The sequence below is a fragment of the Ailuropoda melanoleuca genome, chromosome 13 (genome assembly GCF_002007445.2).
Source record: "Ailuropoda melanoleuca isolate Jingjing chromosome 13, ASM200744v2, whole genome shotgun sequence".
Taxonomy (NCBI): Eukaryota; Metazoa; Chordata; class Mammalia; order Carnivora; family Ursidae; genus Ailuropoda; species Ailuropoda melanoleuca.
The window spans coordinates 6552152-6570310 of record NC_048230.1 but is presented as its reverse complement, the minus strand read 5'-3'; the positions used below and the strand labels follow the sequence as shown (position 1 = coordinate 6570310).

General features: G+C 35.5%; 1 protein-coding gene across 2 annotated transcripts in view; it reads right to left on the bottom strand.

Annotated features, from left to right (window-relative positions):
* Positions 1-18159, bottom strand: part of SUZ12 (SUZ12 polycomb repressive complex 2 subunit) — a 43192-nt gene that overhangs the window by 5605 nt on the left and 19428 nt on the right. For both annotated transcript variants that reach the window (XM_034640236.1, XM_034640237.1), the window contains 9 exons: positions 16404-16489; positions 14267-14498; positions 13231-13324; positions 7999-8104; positions 4097-4274; positions 2015-2106; positions 1662-1805; positions 858-1015; positions 261-459 (listed from right to left, as the gene is read on the bottom strand). In XM_034640236.1, coding sequence (XP_034496127.1) covers positions 261-459; positions 858-1015; positions 1662-1805; positions 2015-2106; positions 4097-4274; positions 7999-8104; positions 13231-13324; positions 14267-14498; positions 16404-16489 — 1289 coding nt within the window. The remainder of the gene's footprint in view (positions 1-260; positions 460-857; positions 1016-1661; positions 1806-2014; positions 2107-4096; positions 4275-7998; positions 8105-13230; positions 13325-14266; positions 14499-16403; positions 16490-18159) is intronic.

Genomic DNA, 18159 nt, shown 5'->3' with positions numbered 1-18159 from the left:
TTTTTTTTAAAAAAAAAAAAAAAAAAAAAAAGAAAAGAAAAAGAAAAGATACCTATTAAATACAGAAAAAACAAATTGGTATTTCTAAGAAAAAATTATGAGAATATCAAAAACAATTTTTGTAATTAATTCCTTCATTTAGAAAGAGGTCCTTTACACTAAGAGTTTAATTCATATTAAACAACTAACAGTCTTTAAACATGAATCACTTCATCTATGATTCTAAAATCACGATCAGCGGTGGTAACAGTAATACTCACTGTAATGGTTTTTTCTCTTAGCCATTCAGGATCTTTTTCATCTTCACTATCTACTTCCATCTCTTGGGGACGGAGAGGTAAACAAGTGTCACTATGGAAATAGAGACGATTGTGTCCACTACTATACGTTCGCTGCTGTTCTACTTCTCCATCTTCAGACTCAAGAAATTCAGACATGCTTGCTTTTGTTCGTTTTGGTCTGATGAAAAGAAATGTCGATGTAACGTTAAGTGACAGGGATAGGATTCTTTCTATTTCACACCTCTCAAACAGAGTACATTCCTCTGGTGCAGGTTCCTTCCTAGGCATGCACACAATAACTTCCACTGGGAGAATTCTTTAATCCCTCTAACCACTGTAGAGGTAGTGACATTAACATGTAAGACATAGGAAAAAGTTCTAAGGAGGAAGTGAGAAAATCACTACAGGGGCTGGGGAGGGTTATAAGAAGGTATACCACAACACCAGACACTTAGCTAATAATCTGAAATAATGATTCCCACCATGAACAGTAGCTCTGTCTGGCTGTCCTTTGTGCCTCCATCATCACCAATAAAAGTCAGAGAATAAGTTTTGTTGCATGACCTTTTTACCTACCTGCACACAAGAATATGTGTGATAGGTGTTCTCTTTACTGGTCCATTGCGACTAAAAGCAAATCCAGGTTGGCGATGAATATCCTGAGGATTTCCTGCATAGGAGCCGTCATAACACTCGTTGATAGAAACATCTATCCTAGCACCTTTTGGATGATACTGTAACAAGAATGGCAAGATGCTTAGAATAAGGAAATATTAATTATCCCTACCCTAAATAACTACCACTCTAATTAATTAAGAAGTACTTGTGGCTCTTAATGTTTTGAAAACTTAAATGAGCCACAAATGCGAGAATGGTGAAAGGGAAGTCAGAAGACCTGGAGTCAAGAAGATTTGTGTTGAAGTCCTGGCTGTGACATTTACTGGCTTGGTAACTTTGTACAAATTACTTCTTGTTTGAGTAAGAACAAAGAAATCACCACTTAATTCAAAGAGCTGATGTGAGGACTACATAAGTCAGCATAGGTGCACTATGCAAATATATGTAAATTGAATCACTGTAATTCATACATACAGCAATCCATCAAACGCAAAGATTTTGGCATTTTGTGCAGAAGCACAATTTATTATTTTTATTGTCTTTAAAGATTTTATTTGACAGAGAGCGAGCACAAGCAGGGGGAGCTGCAAAGAGAGAGGGGAGAAGCAGACTCCTGCTGAGCAGGGAGCCCACCATGGGGCTCATGACCTGAGCCGAAGGCAGATACTAAACTGAGCCACCTAGGCGCCCCAAGAAGCACAGTTTTCCAAAGTCAGATTGTCTTTTATCTTATTGGTAAGAGAAACAAGAAAAGTTACTTACAACATAATTGAAGATAAACCTGCTGTGGCAGAGTTTAAGATGCTTGAGTAAGCTATAAAGTTTGCGGCAGTTCAGAGTACACCATGGGCAATGGAGGTCATCTCTTGCTTCAGTTTGTTGTCTTGTATTGTTGTTATAAAGGAACTTTAAAATAAAAAACAAAAAAGAAAATCACCAACTTAAACATCTCAAGATATTTTGTTTCAACATCACCTTTAGAAATAGTTAAAACAAAGAAGAATACCAAATTAGAGATATTCTTTTCATTTAAATATGCCAAAATATTCTGGATGTAACATGCAAAACAAAGGCATTTCATGATAACTTAAAAAAGAAGGGCCAGCTATATTTACCTGATAAAATATTCTTAATTTTTGTCGGTTTTCATTTGAAGTATCTTTTTCTTTTCTTGTTTGTAGGTCTGTATTCAATGATTCTTTAACAGCTGAAAATATATACTTTTATATTTAATGCAAATATGTGCTTATAAAAAGTGAAATAATGTATCTTGTAAAACTAATTAAACATTAAAGTTTTCAAAGACTTCTACCTATGGTACTTAACACAATTTTTTTAAATTTTATTTTTTAAAGATTTATTTATTGAGGGGCGCCTAGGTAGCGCAGTCCTAAGCATCTGCCTTCGGCTCAGGGCGTGATCCCAGCGATCTGGGATGGAGCCCCACATCAGGCTCTTCCGCTGGGAGCCTGCTTCCTCCTCTCCCACTCCCCCTGCTTGTGTTCCCTCTCTCGCTGGCTGTCTCTCTGTCAAATAAATAAATAAAATCTTAAAAAAAAAAAAAAGATTTATTTATTGGGAGAGCGCACGCACACAAGCATGCAAGCAGGAGGGGCAGAGGGAGACAGAGAGAGAATCCGAAGCAGACTCCACGCTGAATGTGTAGCCCTATGCGGGGCTTGATCTCACTACCCTGAGGTCATGACCGGAAGCCGAAACCAGGAGCTGGACACTTAATGAAATGAGCCACCTAGGTGCCCCCACTTAAAACAATTTTTGTTCTCATCCTCAAGTTATTAAGGTCTTCACTGGCAGGAGCCATTTTTTCCCTTTTAAAAATCCATCTCTCTCTCCACCACCCTCCTGCCTCTAAAAAAAAAAAAAAAATTAATTAAAAAAAGCCCCATCTCTTATATTCTAAACCATTATGAAAGTAACCCCAAATAATTATATGTAGTCACTCTAATATTTTAAGCACTTTGAGGTCAAAGGTGGTTTTGACTGGTCTTTGTATTTTCAGTGCACAACAGTGAGCAGACATCCACTAAGTGTTGGTTTAACAAAAATTAAATTAAAAATGATTGTATTAGTATCACTCCAAATCTAAAAGATAATGGCCATTAATAATTTGGTATATTTCTTTACAGACTTAAAATGTTTTTATTTTCCCTGACATAACTAACCATTTCATATGGACAGTTTTATATAAAACTTTCTTTCTCAGTTTCTTTGAAACACTTACCTCTTAGACTGGCCACAGAGTATTTTAAGAAGTGCCCAGACCACAATTTACTTGGGAAATCTTTGCCCTGACACAGGCCATTTCTTACATCTCTTTGACTGTTACGGTAACTTACACACAATGAGTGGTCAATGTCAAAGACAGCTGTCTTAATACTTCTGTCTTCTTTAAAAAGATAAAAACACATAGATGCTCTCAATTGAGGGCAGTGTTCCCATCAGGCAGATACAAGATGAAAGAACGCTACACTGCACCTGGGCCTTAACCTAGCAGAGTTAACTCCGTTTGTAAGAGTTTTTCCTCTAAAAATTTCCTGCAAATTTTAACCTGGTAAAATTCAAGTTATGGTGATCCTCTTCCAGCCCGAAAACTGTAAGAACACTCTGAAATACTGAATTCAGTCCTACAAGATATACAAATCTTTACATGAATTATAAAAAGCATACAGTTTCAAAACCCTTTATATAGCTGCAGTTCCAAAATCTAAAAAGGTATGAAAACCAACTGTTTTTCTCATGAGCTTCAGAGAAATTTATTTGGTGGAAAAACTTGTCCTAAATTGACATGAGGCTATCTATAGACCTCATCTGAAGGTATTATGTAACATATAGCACATATATACATATGTGCTATATATATACTATATGTTTCATCATGCTTTTAAAGTTTTTTTAAAAAATTCCCAGATACATCTGTCACAAAACATAAAGAACTGCTGATATTTCCCAAAGAATAATTATTAGAGCAAACAGCAAACAAATTAATCTGAAGCCAAGTCCTAACTCTGCAAAACATTATTAATTTATTATAAAGTTTATTTATTTATTTCTGGTAACCTCTACACCCAATGTGGGGGCTCAAACTCACAATCCCGCGATCAATAGTCTCGTGTTCTTCCAACTGAGCCAGCCAAGCGCCCCTGCAAAGCACTATTTTGACAGTGATGGTTTCTTACCTATGGTCTGAGTAGGTTTAACTGAACCAGGCTTGTTTTCTTGATGAAGACTCTCTGAATTTCTAGTGGCAAGAGGCTTGGCAATAGGAGCTGTCGATTTATCATTGGTCTCTCCTGTCCAACGAAGAGTGAACTGCAATGTAGGTCCCTGAGAAAATGTTTCAAATGGAGGCAGCCTCTAAAACAGAAAACGTATGAAAAGAGTGAAAGTTCCACAAAATGAACTGAAAGAAATCATAGGAACAACAACAAAAAACCCCTCCTGATATCTATTATGATAAAATTAACGTGGATTTGAAAACCTAAAATGCCTACAGAGATGGCCAGGGAAGTAAAGCACATATATGGGCAGTACAGACTGAAGTACCAGAGAGCTCAGGTTGCCTAAATGGATGAATTGTTGCCATGTGCAGAGAGAGCCCCAGCAGAATCAGATTTTCAGATTTTTTCGAAAGAACTCAGAAATCCAAGTTCTCAAGGGAAATCTTTCTATTCTTGCATGTTGGTTATCAATGAAAAATGGTTTTAATAAAAAACAACAAAGAAACTGTGGTAACCAAAGCCTGCCAGTTTGCAGCCTGTTAGATGACCAACTACTTTCTTTTTGTAAATTGAACACTTAGAGCAATTAGTAATTCTCCCTGACTTCTTCAGCTTCAACGACAGTTGTCCTTGTTTCTGCTGTTTGGGTTTTGGGACTCTGAACTCTCTTAACTTTCCTCCTCCACCTCTAATCACTAATAAGATGACTCTTCTCCGGGTCTCCTTAATTCCTACCTAACATTTAGCTATCTGCCCTAATCTCTCACCTATCCTTAAGGATTTACTTATTAGGCTGATGATCCCAAATTGACTGTCCAGTCTTTATACTTGCGCTCCGAAACTGTGTAATCTCAACTGCCTCTTGGACATTGCCACTTGGATGACATCAATGTCAACCTAAACAAAAAATATGTTTAGAAATGAATCTATTTTCTTTCCTTCCGAGGTATAATTAGTTTTGTTCCTAGCATTATCATTCTACTAGTGACCCTAAACTAAAAACTTAAGAATTACATTTGACTCCCTAGTGTTCTTGTTTCTCTTATATAATCACCAAGTATAGATCCCTACTACCTTCTTATTACAGTATCTCAGCTGCTCTCCTCCTTCTAATTTTTACTTCTCAATTCATATATAGAAGACCAAATAATTTCTGAAAGACTGCTTTCATGCTATTCCATAGAAACCTGTTTATTGGGGCACCTGGGTGGCTCAGTCAGTTAAGCGCCTGCCTTCGGCTCAGGTCATGATCCCAGGATCCTGGAATCGAGTCCTGAATCAGTCTCCCGGCTCAGCGGGGAGTCTGCTTCTCCCTCTGCCCCTCCCCAACCCCCACACGTGTGCATTCACATAAATAAAATCTTAAAAAAAAAAAAAAAAAAAAAAAAAAGAAGGACGCCTGGGTGGCTCAGTCAGTTAAGCTCCTGCCTTCAGCTCAGGTCATGATCCCAGGGTCCTGGGATCGAGTCCCACATCGGGCTCCTTGCTCAGTGAGCCTGCTTCTCCCTCTGCCTGCAGCTCCCTCTGCTGGTGCTCTATCTCTGACAAATAAATAAAATCTTAGGGGGGAAAAAAAAAAGAAACCTGTATTTTACTGCCATACAAGCCTAAACTCCTACATCTTTATTACAAATAATCCTCTTAAAACTATAATTCTGGACAGAAATGAAGTAAAAGTTCTTTTATAAACTAGTTTTGAAAATGTAAGTCTCTCCATATCTAGGTATTTACTGCATAAAAATAACTGCAATGCATAAAGATACATGTACTAGTATATTCACATTTGTGAAAAGGTAAAAAAATTTAATATAACTGTATTATCCATTAAAATAGCATTGGTTTAGTAAATTACAGAACATTTATTTTTAAAAGAATACCACAAAGCTTTTAAAAAGAACCAAATCTAAATGCTCTGACTTTAAAGGGATGCCCATATCATATTGTTTCAAATTCTTGGGAAAAACCAACAGCTCATATAATTCTTATTTTTTTGTGAATAAAAACTTATTTTAAATAAGAAATTTAAAACATAATGAACACCTGCATGAAATTCAAACACTACAGATAAGCATAAGAAAAAAAATTTTAAATCCCATCACCTAGAGGTAACCATTAATTTTAGAAAAAGTAGGAATGTGTATACTATTAAGTAAAAACTAAATACCATGGAAATCTTGTCAACGTACTGTTCTTTTTAATGACTATCTTTTTAGATTTAAGGTATTTCCAATTTCTCACTACTTAAAAATTTTGACAGGATCTGTTAGCTACATCTTTTCAGTTAACCAGTAACACCTTGTGACAAAATTGAGGAACTGGGCTCAATTGCTAATGCCTATAAACACAATTTAAAATGCCATTCATGTTGCCAGCCTGCCCTCCAGGAAGGCTGTCCCCAGTTATTCTCACATTGAAGTATTATGTGAGAATACGTGTCCTCACATCTCCAACTAGAAACTGTCAATCTTTTTGTCAAATTAGTAAAGTACTATCTCTGATTTACATGTCTTTGAATACTAATAAGGCTGAATATCTTTTTAAAAGCTTGCTAGTTCATCTATACTTGTTGCCTTAAGAATTGCTTGATTGTCCTTTAACCATTTTTCTAATTAGATTGCTTATTTTTCTAATTAGATTGCTTATTTTTCTTCTTGATTTATAAAATTACACATTCACATTAGCTTTTTGTATGTTACTTTTTTCCCTGGCCTATCATGTTTTTAACTTTAGATTTTTACAGTGGAGAAATGATTCACTTTCATCAGTTATTTTATGCTAACTTTGCATCATACTTACAAGAGCTTTCTTCATATTAAGATATTAATATTCACCTACTTTTTTTCTGAAGTTATATGTAATGTTAATTTTTACATTTATGAGTCTTCTGGAATTTATGAGGTCTAAGTTTATTTCCAGATGGCTAGCCACCAGTTCTTCACAATGAATGGTCTTCCCACACAGATCTAATACCAATTTTATCACAGACTAAAGTCCAAATGTACATGAAACTATTTTAAAACAATGCTTCAGTGATCCACTCATGTATTCCTATGTTTATAATACCATACAATTCAAGGTGTTTGTTTTTTTTTAACACGTATAGTATGTTCTACTATCCGTTAAGTAAATGTTCTGAGAAAACAATACTCCTTACTACTATTACACACTGTCTCAGGTTAACTTGAGACTAATTTTAAGGCTTAAAAAACAAAATCCCAAGATTTTGCTTGTGATGGCACACTGACCTAACATATTTGGAAATAAATGACATCATTATTCTGTTGCATCTGCCTACCCAAGAAATGTATTTATTCTTTTAAGTCTCTTAGAAAAGTTACTTTAAGTATGATTCATATAAGTTCTGCAGATTTCTTGACAAATGTATTATTGGTCATCGTATGTTGCCTGCTGTAACTATGAGCAGGATTTACAACAGTTTGTTGTTGTTGTCCTTAATTCAAATTAGCTAACACATAGTGTAGTACTGGTTTCAGGTACAATTGTAGTTAACATTTATTGAGCACTTATTTTATGCCAGGCACGGTGCTAAGCATATTTATTTCATTTAATACATCAATTCTATGCCTCGTTTTCTAGATAAGCAAACTGAGACACAAAAGCTTAAATAACTTGCCAGAATGCCACACAACTAGGAGTGGAGATCTGAACCTGGCAGTCTGGCTCCAAGGGCGGTGCTTTCCATTGAATACTCTGACTAGGTAATCTTTACTTGTATATTTCAAAGTATAAAAACAAAGGACTCTTTACTTCCAACATGAATTTGCATCTGGAAAAGAAAACATCAATCAAAAATGGGAGTTCATGACTATAACGTGCTCCACCTTCTAAGCAGTCCATACCTTCCCATCAAGAATAGTCTCCCATGTTGCTCTTTTCTTGCTTATTGGACATTCTTCCATTTCCTGCATGGCTACTTCATATTCCCCATCTAAAAGCTGTAAGCGCCTGTTAGACAAACACATACACTTTAAAGTAACCTGTGTATTATTGTAAGTACACAAATTCTATATCTTTAGATTTACACTAAGAAGCATTTATTAAATTTATAAACTAGCTTACATACCCAACAAAATTTTGAAATATACCTACTCTTCATTCCTGACAAAAGCAATTTTAATGATCTGTACTAATAACTATTACTACTAGAGAATTATTTCATTACTGTAGCTACTCAGACATAACTTCTTATACTAACGTTTAATATATGCCTAAATTCTCAAAACTTGGTAAATTTTAAACATTAAGTATAAAGCATGAGTGTAAGCTTTATACTTTAAGAAAATGGGATAACAACAGTGTTACAATACTTGCCTTAGGTAACCACTAAGAGTTATGCCTCTGTTATTTCTGACTATTGAAAAAATTTGAACTAGGATTCTTGACTTTCATTCATGACCCATAAACTTGATAATTGTAACTCTGGTAACTATAAGATCCTGGGGGCACCTGGCACATATAGGTGCTCAATAAACATTTCATGGATGAATAAATGAATGAAATACCAGTTGAATGAAAGAATTATGCCCATACTCACAGTTTAGTTTTAATGTATGTGTACATATATGTGTGTGTACATAGAGTTTGTATTATTTTTTTCATACCTTTAAACACTGGTAACACTACTACCCTAAACACCATTCTTCAACCACGCTCAAGAATTAATTGTATGTCACAAGATCTGGCTTCTCTTCCTCAGTCTTGGAATAGTTCTGTTAGGTGGTAACAGCTAACATTTATTGAGTGCTTACTATGTGCCAGGCATTATTTGAAAGACTTCACGTTTCATTTAATCTTCCCAACTCTATGAAGTAGATTACTCCACTTTTCAGAAGAAGAAATTGAGGCAGAGGGATTAAGTAGCTTGCCTTAGGATGACACATTAAGTAGCCAGCACTAGCAACTGAATCTGGGCAGTCTATCTCTAAGTCTGATCTTAATACCAAATGATTTTGAGACTTGAGAATTTTCATCTTTATGCTGTGCGCCTTGAATTGATTCTACTTCAACAGTGTAGCAGTAAAGCTATTCAAACTTAACATTTTAAAAAGCTATTTTTATGTATGTGTATAGGTAATAATGCATTCATATACTTCTAAACTGAAACGAAGCTTCCCTCATGCATTTATACGGCTACATAATATTCTATTTTATAGTTGTACATTTGATAGCTACAATCCAATTTACTCTCCTACCTGTAATGCATGAGGAGGCCCTTTTTTCCCCACAGCCTCACCAACAGTGCTTTATCAGTTTTTTGATCTCTGCCAAACTGGTAAGTGAAAAAATGACATCTCAGTGTACTTTTATATTCAGATGTCTTATCTTTTAAATGTTTAAGAACCACATATATTTTCCTTTTTTGTAAACATTTTTATTTTATCTCTTGCTAAAGCTTCTATTGGGCTGTGGTATTTTTCTTAATGGGTATGATCTTATATTTAAAAAAATGAGACATCAATCTTTAATAGGAGTTGAAATTAATTCTCCCTTGTCATTTTTTTGATTTAGCTTAAGAGGACTTCGTTTTCAGAATAATTTTTTTTTAAATATTTTATTTTTTTATTTATTTGACAGAGAGAGACAGCCAGCGAGAGAGGGAACACAAGCAGGGGGAGTGGGAGAGGAAGAAGCAGGCTCCTAGCAGAGGAGCCTGATGTGGGGCTTGATCCCAGAATGCTGGGATCACGCCCTGAGCCGAAGGCAGACACTTGACGACTGCGCCACCCAGGCGCCCCAATCAGAATAAATTTTTCATTTTGCTCAATATTTTATACTTTTTCTATACAACTTTTGAATTGTGGTCATTCTTTAAGGAGACTTTAACTTCTCTGAGATTATAAAAAAAAAAATTTACACATCTAACTCCTCAGATCTCAGCTTGTAAGTACTTTTCCTCCACTGAAAGGAATCAAGACTAGAAGTGCCTGTCTGGCTCAGTCAGAAGAACATGCAACTCTTGATCCTGAGGTTGTGAGTTCAAGCCCCATGCTGGGTGTAGAGATTACTTAAAAAAATAAATCTTTCATGGGGTTCCACAGTGTGGAGCCCACTTAAAATAAAAAAGGCAGGGGTGGGGGGACGCCTGGGTGGCTCAGTCGGTTAAGCATCTAACTCTTGGTTTCAGCTCAGGTCATGATCTCAGGGTCATGAGATCGAGCCCAACCCCCATGTCGGGCTCCACACTGAGCAGAGCCTGCTTGAGATTTTTCTCCCACCCCATCTGGTACTCCCCTAGTTCACACTTGCACATGCTTGCTCTCTCTCAAATAAATAAAATCTTTAAAACAAAAACCAAAAAAAAGGAATCAAGACTCTGAAGAAATGGCCAATTCCAGAGCAGAAGTAGGAGAGGGAGAATATAAGCCTGGGGTATTTTACTATTCAGAAAATAAGGAAAAACAAACAAAAAATAAATAAAAGTAAGTAAAAAAGACATATAGGACCCTGTTTAGAGGGGCTCCCCCTGACTAAATTTGGGACAACTTGAGCATTAAAATGAGTAACAACATGAGTAGATTAAAGCAGAATGAATAAAAATGGGTTTCTTCTTAAATACTGATTAAAATACTTATAAAAGGTAAGTTGAGAAGAGGAATGCTCTTTTATTTATAGAAAACATGCCTATAAACATGGAAGAAATGATAGAATGTTAACATTTTGGCAACTGCCATAGGACTAATAATTTTTTCAAGCAAGAATCATTGATGGATGCTAAACTACTGGGTGAAAGGTTGTTGGGGAGAAAAAGGACATTTACCCAGCTGAAACTGAAATTACCACAGAGATTACGTATTAATTAAAGGGAAAAGATACTGTTACAATGGAGAAATACTGTGACCACAACTTTAACCAAGTGATCAAACCTAACTTTACCTGCATGTGTGATATACATAAAGAACTTCACATTACCATTCAGGGTACCCCACCCCAAATGTTCAATCTGAATCTAATCATAAACTGAGAGACATTTTGCAAAACTACAGGCCTGCACTTTTAAAAAGTGTCACAAATAACAATGAAAAGAGAAAGACACAGACTCATAAATACGGAAAACAAACTAGTGGTTGCCAGAGGGGAGGAGTATGGGAGACAAACAAAATGGGTGAAGGGGATTAGGAGGGAAAAACTTCCAGCTATAAAATAAATAAGTCACAGGATGAGAAGTACGACGTACGGAATACAGTCAATAACACTGTGATGACTTTCTATGGTGACTACACTTATCGTGGTGAGCACCGCAAAACGTATGGAATCGTTGGAATCACTATGTTGTACACCTGAAAGGAATATCATGTGTCAACTATACTTCAAGGTAAAAAAAAAAAAAAAAAAAAAAAAAAAAAGGCAATATACAAATTATAATTAACAACAATAAAAAGTGTCACAAAAGGCATCAAGAAAAAGAGAAAACAAAGGGTTGGAGAACTTTCCCAAACAGGAGGAGACTGAATAGATCTGGCTATTTGCTACAGATCACAACCCTTGGGGTGGGGGTGGGACAGTTACAAGGGGCATTATTGTGGTCAACAGGGGATAGTATTTGTTGTGTTCCGTTAAAGTTCCTGAGTATGATAGGTGTATTGTGGTTATGAAGGAAACTGTCCTTGTTTTAGGAGATACATACTGAAATGTTTAGGAGTGAGGAATGAAGTAGAGTGTCACAATCTAACCTTCAAATGGTTAAGCGCAAGAATAAACTACACACTGACAAATAAGCAAATGTGATAAAATGTTAATGACTGATGAATCTAAGTGAAGGATATGTGGGTATTAATGATCTATCTATAGTTTGACTTTTTTTATAATTTAGAATTTTTCAAAATAATCAGGGGGAAATTCTTCCATGGTTTCTACTTGGTACTTTTATTCATTAAATAGAAAGCAGTAAGGAATGTGTTAATACATGTATAAGGCAGAAAGAATTTTAAAAAGAACACATCCACCCCCATGCTGCCTAAAATAGAACACTGACCAACATCAATGAAGCCCACCGTGTCACATCCTAGTTGCTTCTCCCATATACATAACTACCATCTCCTAAAACACGTTTCTATTGTTTCCCATTTAAATCTCTAACCTACAAATGTCCGACTTTAAGATGACACTATATTGGTTTAATATACACTGATACAGTCTAATAGAAATAGTAAGTGATTTCTTCTAAGACAATACAGCAATACAGTAGCCAGCATTTATGGCATTATTCCTAACCATCTTTGCTTTCCTATTAAAAGCCTTGTAACATTCTTTACCTGCTGGCTAATAAGCAACACTACTTTTTAAAGAATAATACTAATTGCTTTACTTGCCTCTTCCTCCTATACCTGACTAACAGTGAACTGTGTTAACTGCCAGCAAGAAGCTAGAAATAAGAACTCATGGCACATTCTCCGATCCATTCTCCGATCCTGTCAAAAAAAGAATGCTGCCTTTGCCTCCTAGATGTTCTTTTATTGGCACAAAGATGCTTCACTCCCCAGTGAAAAAACTGGAGATGATGACAAATCCAGGTGTTCTATGCTACCCTACCCTGTGCCAAATGCACAGAGCCACATGATGACGACACAGATTTCTTCCTTAATTTTTTAAGCAAATAACATAACCTCAAGATTTGCACAGGGCCTACTTCATTCAGGTCTCTTTCAAATATTACCTTCTCCTAGACCTTTCTCTGCAAAACAAGCATTTATTCTCTTTTTCTTCACAGCACTCACCAACAGTGAGTTGATATACTTTTTGGGTGGTGGTGTCTGTTTCGTCCACTAGAAGTTAAGCCCCATAAAGGCAGGGATTTTGTTGCCTTTTCACTGCCTAGAACAGTGTCTCACAAAGAGCAGACACTCAGAAGTGACATGGCTAATAAACAATCTTAACTGAGCCATTCAAATAGCAACTCGTCTATGTTTATTGCTTTCTATGTGACAAAGAGAAAAATTCAGTATTTACAAACTTGTTTTATCATTTTTAAAAATAAAGAGAAACAAGGCAAAGAAATATCACCACTATATTATACTTCAGAATAAAAACATTTCTAGAACATTATGGGAACCTCACTTGTCCAACAACATTACCTGTTTTTATCAAATACTGTCATTTGTGCAACAAATGTCTTTTCCCCATCTTCACGATTTCGTTTTCTTCTAGCTGGAAGTTCTTCATTGACATCTGAATTTCACAAACATTTCTTATGAGTCAAATATTCAAACACAAAGGTCTTTTTTATGATATGGTCCCTTATCCCACATTAGGTACAAATTATAATTAAGTTGTGATATCATGTCCAGACTTACACTCCTCAAGTTTGTGTTTTACCATATGTGTATGTCCTTACTAGGAAAGGAGAAAAAAATCCTCACTTACGGTTATTTTTCAAAAACCTCAAAGGTGCTTCAAAGACTCAAAGATTATTTCCCCAAAGGTGCCTCTCCACTGAACTTCACATATACCTCTATTATACCATTCATCATTTTGCTACAATTATTTATATCTATCGCTGCACTCTAGGTCAGCTTTTGTGAGCTTCTGGTGGATACGACTGGATGTTTTAATGATCTTTGTATTCCCAGCACTTATATGTAGGCTGAATGATTACCTCAAAGGTAGATTCAGAACTTCTGGGAAGACAGAGGGATAGATACGTGAAAAGCAAATATAATAAAATCTTAATTACAGAATCTAAGCAGTGGGTAGACAGATGTTTACTATATAAAACTCTTTTGACGGTCATATACATATGAAATTTTTCACAATAAAATGTTGTGTGTGTGTGGGGGGAATGAATTCATTGTTTTGTTTCCCAAGAGACTAATTTGAAATACCAGTCTTCTCCATCCAGTGTTCAATATATATTTTTTTTACCACATGAAATACGTTTCCTCATGTAAAAACGAGAACTTTACAGATTAAATACCTAGTACAGCACAACAGCCAGCCATTTAAGACCCAGGGTAATCTACCATAAAATTAATTATCTCATCATACTGTAAAATATCTGCAAATAAAGGTCATTTCATGCCTTCAGAATGCATGCAATTTACTTCTAGTTCTGCACCATTTTCTTCCTTGGAAAAGCAAAGTTTAAAATAAAACTATTAAAATAAAAATTACCAATATTTTCATTGGTTTCTCCATTAATCATTCCATTAAACTCTCTTCTTCCCGGACGAGTCACTCTAAATAGCAATGAGTAAGACTTCACCATATGGCTGTTACTAGGTTCAAATTCATTACTGGAAACTGCAAGGGACGGGAAATTTCCAGGTTTTGTTTGATTGAGATCAGGATTCAAAGGCACCTGCTTTTTACCTGTAGGAACTTGCCTTATTGGACAACTTACATCCTGCAAAGGCAAAGATTATGAAATTATACTTATTTATGCATATGCAATTATTATAAGAATTATAATACAACTTACAATCACAGACACAGGAAACATGATTACCAAATGGCATGCTAAAATTCTAACCATACTTCTGAAAATTGTGATGAAACAAAAAGGAAATTTGGAACAGCTATATCCCAAATATTAACAAATGAGAATTTCTCCAATATAAGGAAAAAATGATACAGTATATCCAATATTTAGCTGATGATCATCTGAAATAGTTTTAAATTAGAAATATGGGATTAAAACCATGCTTAAAATGTTAAGCTCATATAAATTAATAATCTTTTCCCTTAAATTTTCTATTTTAACAAAATAATTGATAGGACCATTAGAAATGAAAATAGACGATTATAAAAACACCACTCTCCACGTTATGAAATAGTAAATCTATATATTTAAACACTGCTTAATAGGAGCAATATTGATCATCTTATGAATAATATTCTGTAATTATATAACTGGAGTTATGCTTAAATAGTTGAAAAACTGGAAGATGTGGAAGACATTGTAACAAGATACTAGCTTCTTTTTGAAAACAGAATACATTCTTATTATATTAAAAAAAAATTCTACTCTACAAAAGAGTATAAAATGAGAAATATTTAAGTTTCCCCCATCCCCCCCAGGTCCTATACTCCAGAGACGACTAATATTAGCAACTGGTTGCGTATATCCTTCTAAGCAAATGTTTACACCTATTATTTTTTTGAAACACAGAAAGGACACTATTAATTGTATTCACTTTTTTTTTTTGCTTGAATCTTCAAGAATGTTCACATCACTGCTTATCATGCATAGGATTGCACTGGAGTGGGGAATGGTATTTCTTAACTTTGAAGTTTTGAATATAAACTTATATTGTCATCTCCTATCACCTTAGTCCACTCTGTATGAGTGCTTTAGTAGTGCTTAAGCCCTGTGTCATCTTACAATGATTTTGGAAGAACATCAACAACAGGAACCTCTATACAGGTCATTCCTAATCTTAAAATACCCAAGGTCCTGAGGCTACTAAAAGTATATCTATTGGCTTTAGCGGGCTGCTGAGAAAATTTAACTACCATAACATGTGTTTCTGTGGTGAAATGATTTCACCTTATAAATTTGAGGCAATGTATTAATACGTCAATGGCTAATAACACTGACAACAGAATTTCTTTGCCTGAGAGTAGTGTTACATAAGGTAATCCTTCTGGGAAAAACTCTCACAGCCCTTATTTAAATTCCAATTGGTACAAATCGCTAAAAAGTAAGCTAAGAGACCAGAGTGGTAGGGAAGCATCTGAATTCATGTGCTAAGATGCTAAAAGATAGCTTCTAACCTTCATCGTCAAACTCCTATAATAGCAGAAGGTTTTATGCAGATACCTCAGCCAGCCCCGAAAAAAACATGAAGATCTGGGAAGTTGGCTAATAGGTTATCAATTTTATAATTCAGCCATAAACATATCTAAAAGCTTTCAAGGTTAGGGGTACCTCAGTGGCACAGTCGGTTGGGCATCCGACTTTTGGTTTCAGCTCAGGTTGTGATCTAGGGGCTGTGGGATCGAGCCCGGCCTTGGGCTCCATGCTCTATGCTTGCTGCAGAGTCAGCTTGGGACTCTCTCACCCACTCCCCTCTGCCCTTCTCCCCCACATGTGCACACGCACACTCTCTCTCTCAAATAAATAAATAAATCTAGAAAGAAAAGAAAAGAAAAGAAAAGAAAAGAAAAGAAAGAAGAAAGAAAGAGAAAGAAAGAAAGAAAGAGAAAGAAAAAAAAGCTTTCAAGGTTTAAAAGCACAATATATATACATGAACATACGCAATTAAAAAATTATTCCACATAATCTACCAATATTGTGTTTATACGTTACCTTTCTTTTTTTATGGCAAACTTTCACAAGCAGGACTTCCAAGGTAACAGAATTTTGTTCATTTTCTGAGTTTTGTGATGGCTTATCTAAATAGAAAATCAATACTTTAAAAAAATTTTTAATATAAATATCATACTCATTTTCCTAAGAAGTCTGGGAATTTCCAACAAAAAGACTTCCTATAATAAAGACTTCTCAGAAGTTTACTCATTTTTTCCCCCAAACCAGTTCCAATTTGCAGCAAACTCTTTAAAAGCCTTTTAAAAAGTCATTTAAATAAACCTTTCACAATACAATTACCTTCCTACAATACTGTGATTTTCTTTTGATTCAAATAAGACGTTCAATTATTTTAATTAATGTTAAAAACATTTAGTGATTATATGGCTATAAAGATTTAACATTTATGATAATTAGAGAATATAATAAACTTCTAGTCAAAAGTATTTCTGACAAATACAGTTAAAGCTTCTTGGCAGAAAACACAAATGAAATATTCAAGACAGACAACCACACACAAAATAAACATTTAAAATTTTTTTCCTTCTCCCAAAATCTATTATTAGAAAAATTACTTAGTTTATGATACTCTTTTAAAATTGAACTAGTCACTATTATATATGCTTTATTTTGAATGCAAGGCATTATCAAACCAAAAAGTTCTTTGACTAGGACTTGTGATCAAAGGGATTAAAATAATGGATTTCAGATATAAAAGTTACATAAACAACTATATTATTATTTCACAAGAAAGACAGCTAGTTTTTTACCTTTTCCCTAGAATTTCTCTAAAGCCTGAACAGGATAGCTAAATTTAGAATATTATTTACTACCCACCCAGGGTAGTCTCTCTTGGCTTACAAAGTTTAGGGATTTAAATTTTAAATAATAGTCTACATTCTCTGTATCAATTAACTGACAAAGGCTTTTGCAAATTAAGGATCTAGAGTACTTCTCTGTAACTTACTTGTCTTTCATCCCAAAGGCATTATTAATAGTTCAAACTATTTAATCAATCATCACTAGGTTTCAATAATATATAAAACTACAACAGATGCATCCACAAACGTAAACAAAAATAAAATAATTTTCCTTCTGAGATTTTGGACAATGCTTTTTTTCTACTTAAAAACATTCTTCTTGGGGCGCCTGGGTGGCACAGCGGTTAAGCGTCTGCCTTCGGCTCAGGGCGTGATCCCAGCATTATGGGATCGAGCCACATCAGGCTCCTCTGCTATGGGCCTGCTTCTTCCTCTCCCACTCCCCCTGCTTGTGTTCCGTCTCTCGCTGGCTGTCTCTATCTCTGTCGAATAAATAAATAAAATCTTTAAAAAAAAAAAAAAGAATTAAAAAAAAAAAAAACCAAAACATTCTTCTTGGGGCGCCTGGGTGGCTCAGTCGTTAAGCGGCTGTCTTTGGCTCAGGTCATGATCCCAAGACCCTGGGATCAAGCCCCACATCGGGCTCCCCAATGGGCGGGGAGAGACTGCTTCTCCCTCTCCTGCCTGATGCTCCCCCTACTTGCGCTCGCTCTGTGTCAAATAAATAAAATCCTTAAAACAAAACAAAACAAAAATATTCTTGGGGCGCCTGGGTGGCGCAGCGGTTAAGCGTCTGCCTTCAGCTCAGGGCGTGATCCCGGCGTTATGGGTTCGAGCCCCACATCAGGCTTCTCTGCTATGAGCCTGCTTCTTCCTCTCCCACTCCCCCTGCTTGTGTTCCCTCTCTCGCTGGCTGTCTCTATCTCTGTCAAATA